General features: G+C 39.1%; 1 protein-coding gene across 1 annotated transcript in view; it reads left to right on the top strand.

Moving 5' to 3' along the window:
- Nucleotides 1–1994: 1994 nt before the first annotated feature.
- Nucleotides 1995–9158, top strand: part of LOC119410845 (matrix metalloproteinase-20-like) — an 11784-nt gene continuing 4620 nt past the window's right edge. The window contains exons 1-2 of the mRNA XM_037677767.1: nucleotides 1995–2237; nucleotides 7459–7536. Coding sequence (XP_037533695.1) covers nucleotides 1995–2237; nucleotides 7459–7536 — 321 coding nt within the window. The remainder of the gene's footprint in view (nucleotides 2238–7458; nucleotides 7537–9158) is intronic.

Genomic DNA, 9158 nt, shown 5'->3' with positions numbered 1-9158 from the left:
TTATATATATATATATATATATATATACATATATACATATATATATATTTATTATATTATATTATTATATACTATACATATATATAATATATACATAATATATATATTATATATATATTATATATATGTATAGCAGATAATTAAGTTGTTTCATTGACACAAAACAAAGTGGATGTTTAAAATTGCCACCATTTACAGAAAACTGATAAATAAATTAGTATTTTGTATCTTCTTGACCACTCAAAGTACTTTTAAATGACAAGCTGCAGTCATCCCCACATTCACACGGCTCAGTGGTTGGAGCAGTTGTCCTCCAAACGCAGAGTTGGGGGTTCAATTCCACTACTATGCAGTCACATGTTGAAGTGTCCCTGGTTTGTTTGACCTGCTTGTGTCTCAGCATCAGAACCTGTACTCCTGTTACTGAGAGACCATGAAGTGGACCCAGACGAGCCCGGCAGCACAAAGTACAGCAGAAACAGGCAATAAAAATACAACAAATAGCTCACCAGAAACAATGGGACAACAGCTTGGCTGGAGGAGCACATAAACACTGAAAAAGCTACATAAAATCTGGAACGCAACTGCACTGTGAACTAAAACAAGAAGCACAACAGGAACAGAGAATGTAAATATCTTCCCTCGTGTGAATGCACCGTTAGCAATAAACTCCTATGTTGCAGTGAACTGCAATGTTATTATTTCCAGAGAAGATGCACAAAACATACAGAGATGAAATAACATTTGTCTACACTGACCAGGAACATGTGTACATATCTTCCGTGACAGCTACATTAAGGTGTGTTTTAAAGCAGCTAACATCTACAAAGACGAGCTGAATTATGGGTTGAAGCTCCAGAGCAGAAGAGGAGAAGACAGTTCATGCTCCATCATTGGAATATGCTCCAATAAACAACATTCCATGAACATTTGATGAAACTTTTAATGTTTAATCCTTGTATCGGGATAAATTCCAGGTTCATAGTCTTGGTCAAGGAGTAGTTTATATGGTCCAGTTGTAATTTCTGCGGTCCACGTGAAGCTTCTATAGTCTGCATGTAATTTCTACAGTCCGGGTTTAGTTTCTATGGAAGGAAAGTCAAAGAACACACAGAATAATGTCAGCAATAATTTAATGTACAAATCTTTAAAGTGAGTAAAGACAGCAGCAGAGTGAGGGCATGTGGTCAGTTTGTCCTTCAGAAGTATAAGTCTACAGTAGCAGAACTAAGGGATAGCTCATGAAACTCAGACCAACTATAACTATATGACTGATCAAAAAAGAACATTTTCAGTGTAGTCTTAAAAGTACACAAAGTGTCAGCCTCACTGGCAGAAACTAAAAGTTGGTTCTACAAGAGACGAGCCTGAAAACTCTGCCTCCCATTCTACTATTAGAAACTCTAGGAACCACAAGTAAACCTGTAGTCTGGGAACAAAGTCCTCAGTTAGGAAAATATAGAACAATAGTATCTGTAATGTAAGATGGAGCTACAGTGGTGCTTGAAAGTTTGTTAACCCTTTAGAATTTTCCAAATGACTGCATAATATGACCTAAAATATCAGATATTCACACAAGTCCTAAAAGTAGATAAAGAGAACCCAGATAAACAAATGAGACAAATATTATACTGTAGTTGGTCATTTATTTATTGGAAAAAAGATCCAATATTACATATTAGCGAGTGGCAAAAGCATGAGAACCTCATTGATTAGCAGTTGATTCAGCCGATTCAACTTGTCTGCTGGATTCCTTAGACAGAGAACTTTACTAATTGGCTTTTCTATGTATGTGAATGTTTCTATAAAGTGCCCTGAGACAACTTTGTTGTGAATTGGCACTATATAAATAAACTGAATTGAATTTAATTATTTTGAAGTTGAATTTAGAGTCAGGTGTTTTCATTCAATGGGATGATGATCAGGTGTGAGTGGGCACTCTGTTTGATTTCAAGAACATGGATGCCCTCGCAACACGTTTGTGGAAGTGTATAATGGCACTAACAAAGGAGATTTCCGAGGACCTCAGAAGAAGAGTTGTTGATGCTCATCAGGCTGGAAAAGGTTATAAAAACATCTCTAAAGAGTTTGGACTTCAGCAATCCATGGTCAGACAGCAGACTGTGTTCAAATGGAAGAAATTCAAGACCACTGTTACCCTCCACAGGAATGGGCAACCAACAAAGATCACTCCAAGAGCAAGGCGAATAGCCAGCAAGGTCACAAAAGACCCCAGGGTAACTTCTAAGCAATTGAAGGTCTCTCTCACGTTGGCTGGTGTTAATGTTCATGAGTCCACCATCAGGAGAACTCTGAACAACAATGGTGAACATGGCAGGGTTGCAGGGAGAAAGCCACTGTTCTCCAAAAAGAACATATGCAGTTTGCTAAAGATCATGTGGACAAACCAGAAGACTATTGGAAGAATGTTTTATGGACAGATAAGACTAAAATAAAACATTTAGTTTTAAATGAAAAGCATTATGTTTGGAGAAAGGAAAACATTGCATTCCCGCATAAGAACCTTATCCTATCTGTGAAACACTGTGGTGGTAGTATACTTTTTGTCCTTCCATTTGATCTCTTGGACATATAAAACATTTACCTTCCTTTGCTGCATCATGTCACATTACATTACAGGTACATCTAAAAAGTTATTATATAGTGAAAAAGTTCAGTATTTTGGTCCATCACTTCAAAAAGTGAAACTCAAATATTATTAGTTTCACTGCACGTGGAGTGAAATATTTCAAGCTTTTATGTCTTGTAAGTTTGTTGATTATGGCTTTCATATAATGAAAACACAGAGTCTCAGAAAATTACATTTTGACAACGTTCCATAGTGGAAACATGCACACTATTCAAGGATTCAAGGTTCTTTATTTGTCATACACACTTTGCACAGATGAGTCCTAGAAATGGGTTTCAAATGTCTCACTCCTCAAGTCAAGCTACTCCTGAACCACAGAAATCAGAAGCATCTTACCTGGGCTGAGAAGAAAAAGAGCTGGAATCTTGCTCAGTGTTCAAATGTCCTCTTTTTAGATGAAAGTAAAAGTTTTATGTCATTTGGAAATCAAGGTCCCAGAGTGTGGAGGAAGAGTGGAGAGGCCCAGAATCCACATTACTTTAAGTCCAGTGTGAAGTTTCCACAGTCCGTGAAGATTTGGGATGACATGTCCTCTGCTGGTGTTGATCCACTGTGTTTTCTCAAGTCCACAGCCCAGATAAAACACTTCTGATGTTGTCTCTGGTTCAGGAATGCATTGACTTAAGGAATTCCACATTTGCAGGCACATCTAGAAATTGTCTGTGTATAATGTGAACAATTTCAAAATGAAACTTTTTCACAATATTCTAATTTTCTGAGACAATGAGTTCTGTTTTTTCATTATTTGTAAGCCATAATAATCAAAATTACAAAAAATAAAAAAAGGCTTGAAATATTTCACTCTGTGTGTAATGAATCAGTAACAAGTTTAACTTTCTTAAATGATTAACAAAAAAAATTGAATGTTTTCATGATATTCTAATTTTTTGAGATGCACCTGTATTTCACATGACAAAAGTTAAGTATTAGAGAAGTTTTGTCATATATGATGTGCATATTTACACAATCATAATTTATTCTGTATGAGCAAAATAAGGCAACAACTTAACATATATGTCGTTCCTAAAATTAAAGTATAAGAACTTACTAATAACTTTAGCTCTTTCAGAGTTTTGGTGCTTGTTCTGGCTAAATGATGAGATACAGTGACATGAAAAACCCTGAGATGTTGTTGAGGAAACAGCAAATGGACCTGACAGGAAACCAGACTTGGCGGTACAGATGGAGCAGAAGAAGGAAGTGTGACTTCACACAAGAGGGGAGAAGATGGAGACGTTGGAAATGGAAAAGGGGTGAGAAGGAGGCGTCGTAACTTGGTGACATGCAACAGACAGATGCACTCAGGAGAGTGCATGTTCAATGCATGTTGAATGAAAGCCGGACGAGCCACAGAACCAGCTGTCAACTCAAGCTCAGCTGCACCTCTTTCTCCTCCAAAGCCACACACATCTTTAAATGAGCTGCCAGTTCATTTCTTCCTAGCTCTTTTGAAAGTTGTTAGCTTGTTGACAAAGAGTGTCTTCTCTGTTTGCAGCCAGAAACTTTGTCTCCAGCTGAGGTGGTGAAATGTTTGACTCCGCAGGTACACTTCAGTGACAGAATTCTTTCATTCATTCAACTTTTATTTATACAGGTTAGTCTCATTGAGCCATGAGGACACACTTACAAGAGAGACCTGTTTCCATTCATGTTATGTGTAGACCTATAGATGAATCACTACATTTAAACTGGTTTATTGCCTCACTCACTGCTCTTCTAATAAGAACTGTAACTGTAATGGGGGATGGGGGTGGACATTAAACTCAAGGGTGCATGTCCAAATGCATCATTTTACCATCTCAAGTGGCAGCACAGGGGTCCAAATATCTTGGTGACAAACTTTCTATTCAGCTCTCCTTCCTTGTGTGAAACATAATTTATCAAATTAAGCATGAACCAGCTGGTGAATTATGCCCCAATTAGACTGTAAATCACAGATGACTCAGCAGCATGACAGTGACTGCACAGCTCTGGTAAAGTCGTCCTCCAATCAGCCTACGAGTGAACGAGTATCTTTTCTACGCCACAGCCGGCCTCCATTTAAACCTGAAACACACGCCTCCATCTGCAGAGCCCCGCTGCATGAAATAACACCCCTGAGCCCAGGTATCCATATTCCCAAGTCTCTGCTTTACTCTGCTTGGCTGAGTTTTATTAATGCAACGCTTCCGCATTATCCATCATTCCACCCCGCGGAAGTCCTGACAGCTAATTAGATGCCACATTTGCTAGAACTATATTAAGCATTAAACACAGGAGGAGAAAGTCACTACCGCTGCAGCGTCAACCTCTGGAAGAAGCAAAACAGACACTTACACAAGGAGAAAGTGAGATACAACACAGCTAAATGCTTTAAACTCCTGAATCTAAAAGGGGAGGAACATCCGACAAGAACCATGCATCACTGTTCCTGACTGGGTCCAGACTGGAGGAGGTCAGGACGCTGATGAATGGCTCCTTGTTCCCACAGCCCCAGCTTCAGGTCAGTAAACGTATTAGTGCATTAAACATATAGTGTCAAAACATTTACAGCAGCACTACAACACAGTATCTAATAATAAAATACCAGTTTGATCACATTACAGCCTACCTGTGTCCAAACATGCAGGTTATTAATGCTTTCCTGAGAGGTTTGCTGTTGGTCTACTTTATAAAACATTGTAGCAGCATGGTTTAGTTTCACTGAAAGAAGACTGTGAATGGTGCCAACCAAAAGTTTTCTACATGTATGGAGTTTTAATGGTGAATTTGGATTCAAGCTCAATCTGTACCTTACTTGTTAGTTCAAGATCACATGGGGCAGATGCAGAGAAATGCACAATTCAAGAATGCTGACTCCTTCAGGTAAACAGACGTTATGTGTGGTTTGACTCGAACAGCACACTCAGCAGATGTTAGACTTTCTTCAGAAAAATAGACAATAGTACTAAATGTAATGAGTCAGAATTATTCAAACTAGACTTTAAATAAGTTTTTGCAACAATAAAATAATGCAATGCAGTATTATAAAACTGCAACACATTCAGTGTGACACAGGAGACAATGAAGATTTTAAAAGCTTGAGCTGTCTCATTGTGGCATATTGCTCCTTCATGATAGCCGAACATTTCAGGCTATAAAAACACACCTTAAACCTTCAGCTCTAACTGGATCTAAAACTCAAAACAAGCAAGTGGAACTCTGATGTCCCCCCATCACTGAAAGATTTAAAGTGTTTATAGTTTTGCAGAGGAGTGCTTTTTTTTTTTTTTTTTCTGGACTGGAACTGAACAGCGAATGCAAGAAAACCTTAATGTTTTTAATGGAAGATATTTAATTCAATTCAATTCAGTTTATTTATATAGCACCAAGTCACAACAGAAGTCATCTCAGGTCACTGAACAGAAACGTTCATATATAAAAAATAATATTTTAACAGTTTTTTATCTGAGGAGCAGACTGCTTTGAGTTTAACTCCATCACAGAACTCAAATCATGAGCAAGCATGAAGGTGACAGTGGAAAGGAAAAACTCCCTCATGAGGAAACAACCTTTAGCAGAACCATTCTGAGGACAAGTTGCCATCTGCTTCAACCGGCTGGGTTTGAGAGGAACTTGAAGGAGGAACAGATACACAATGGCAGGTCAAGAATCACATGTTAAGATAGAAATAGTATCAAATGAAAACTATTCAATTTTAACAATTCATTTAAGGAAATGTGGTCAATTTGTCTTCTAGTAGTCTAAAACTATGGCAGCATAACAAGCCAACCCTAACCTTCTGTGCTCACACGAAATATTATGGAAACATATGACCTTAAAACTGTAAAGTCATTTTTCTTGGCTCCTGGTTGGAGAGGTGTGTGAAAAGCCCTCCTGGCAGTGAGACCATGATTGATCTTTTCAGAAAGCCGTGAAGAGCAGCTGAACGTTAAACAGGAATATGATGAAGACGATGATGTAACAGCAGCACGGTGGCGCAACTGGTAGAGCTACTGCCTCTCAGCGCGCAGGTCCCTGGTTCAAATCCCGGTCCGGGGGCCTTTCTGGGTGGAGTTTGTATGTTCTCTCTGTGCATGCGTGGGTTTTCTCCAGGTACTCTGGTTTCCTCCCACAGTCCAAAAACATGCATGTTAGGCTGATTGATAACTCTAATTTGTTTCTAGGTGTGAGTGAGAGAGTGAATGTTTGTTTGTCTTGTTTGTCTCTATGTGTCCCTGTGATGGACTGGAGACCTGTCCAGGGTGTACCCCCATCACACAATGATTGCCGGACATGGGCACCAGCAACCCCCGTGACCCAAAATGGAAGAAGCGGGTAAAAGGTAATGGATGGCTGGATGGATGGATGATGATGATGATGATGATGATGATGTAAGATTCAGGAGAAATAAACAATATAATCATAAAATCACACACTTAAAGTAGAGACAGCAGGAAGATCCATGATTTAAAGTTCAATCAATCAATCAAACTTTATTTATAGAGCCCTTTCCAGCAGCCAAAAGGTGCACAATGTGCTGCACAATACAGAAGTTAAAAACAAACAAGAATAAAAAATCAGTCAGTTAAAAACAAAAACAATTACAATTAAAACATGGCAAAATTGTCAAAGACCTACTAGGTATTAAAAGCCTGCCTGAATAAAAGGTTTTAAGATTAGATTTAAAATGCTCCATGTCAGTGATGGAGTGCAGGTCCTGAGGTTGCTGGTTCCAGAGTCTGGGTGCGACAACCGAAAAGGCCCGGTCACCCCATCGTTTGTAGTTGGACTTTGGGCCAGAGAGTAGAAATGTATTAGATGATCTCATTGTTCTCCTATATTCACAGACAGCTACAAGATTAGTCATATATAGTGGGGCAAGACCATTGAGAGCTTTAAAAGTGAATAATAAAATTTTTAATTTAATTCTAAAATCGACTGGAAGCCAGTGGAGAGAAAATAAAACAGGGGTGATGTGCTCACGTCTGACCTCTGGGCTTTCACTTTGGTCATAAAAACTGACAGTCATTTGTTGCAGAATCCAGAAGTGGTTAGATGTGATGTTTCTTGTAGAGGAACAGATCCTGGAGGACAGATGTCCTCACTCTAAATAGAGATGTAAATAGAGACGTATAAATAAAGACGTTCTCCAGACTCAGAGACGCGTCTCACCCTGATCTGTTTGTCGAGCTGCAGAGAAAGAGTCTTCAGCTGTTTGCCAGATCAATACAGACGCTCGACTCAAACTTAATTATAAGTTCATCCCTTAAAGGATCCAGGGATTGTAATCTCCATTAAAGTGGTTGAAACATTTAAATGCGATGTGAGTTTGTTTTGGTCTTTGGCACCTGCATACTCAGCCAACTATATATCAACTGAGCAGAACATATACAGCATTCCCTCCTCACTTAATATTTTACGCCAGGTTTTTCTCCTTTGTCTTCAGATTGTTTCATATCTCTGTGAGGTTGAGCACGTTTCAACCACAGATGAAAGAAACACATCAGAATTGTTCTCAAGGACACCTTTTCACGGGAAGGAGACGTTCATTAAAGCTGGACGGCTGAAGGTCGTCTAAGAGAGCTGTGAAGTAATTTGACAATGACCTCCGTTTAGTCCAGTTTGGCACAAGGCAGTGATGCGTGTCTCTAAAGAACAAGTACTCCACCACACGGGGCTGGATTAGCATGCAGCTTTATTCGACACAATACTCTGAACGTGGAGCGTGCTGCTGATGTACGGAGACTTAGGCTCATCTTCTTTATTCTGCAAGAGGTGAAAACATGAGCTCGTCCGTCCCTCAGGTTGTGATTATGGACTCATGTCCGCCTGCACAAACAGCACAGGTGCCATGGCCACTGATTCAGCTGTGTGAGAAGCAGCTCTTTGTGTAGACACAAATAATTGGTATAAAAATAAAAATAAAAGAAGAAGAAGCTGTACACCGATGCCCCCCATCTCTGAGGGATTTAAATAGTGAGTTCTTGTAGTTTTGGAGATGAGTGTTTTTCTGGACTGGAACTGAACAGTGAATGAAAGTAAACCTTATCGTTTTTGGTGCAAGATATTCAAGTGGGTAGGAGTTACACTGTGGTGAAGAACAGAGGGAGGTGCCTTTTTTATTGTCGGAGACAGTACTGAGTGATGGATCCTGCTGAGTGGAGAGAGCAACTTTATCACCAGGTGTAATGGAGGAGCCAGGGGGTGCCCAGTGGTGGTCTAGGCCCTATAGATTAGTCTTCGACCACCCCATTCATTATACTTGTAAGCAATATAAAAACTAGAAAGCATAGTTTCCTCAAATGATAGGAGTGGTCATCAGCATAGAGATGCAAGGATGTGTCAGGAATGGTTAGACCTACATTATTAATATAAACTGTAAAAAGAATTGTACCTAAAACTGAGCCTTGTGGCACACCATTGGTGACCATTAGGTAGCTAGATGAAGTACCGTTATGTCTCACCCCCCCACACACACACACTATATATATATATATATATATATATGTATAATATATATATATATATATATATATATATATATATA

Source organism: Nematolebias whitei, chromosome 6, assembly GCF_014905685.2.
Source record: "Nematolebias whitei isolate Nwh7 chromosome 6, NemWhi1, whole genome shotgun sequence".
NCBI classification, from domain to species: domain Eukaryota; kingdom Metazoa; phylum Chordata; class Actinopteri; order Cyprinodontiformes; family Rivulidae; genus Nematolebias; species Nematolebias whitei.
This window is presented reverse-complemented; position numbering and strand designations above follow the sequence as displayed.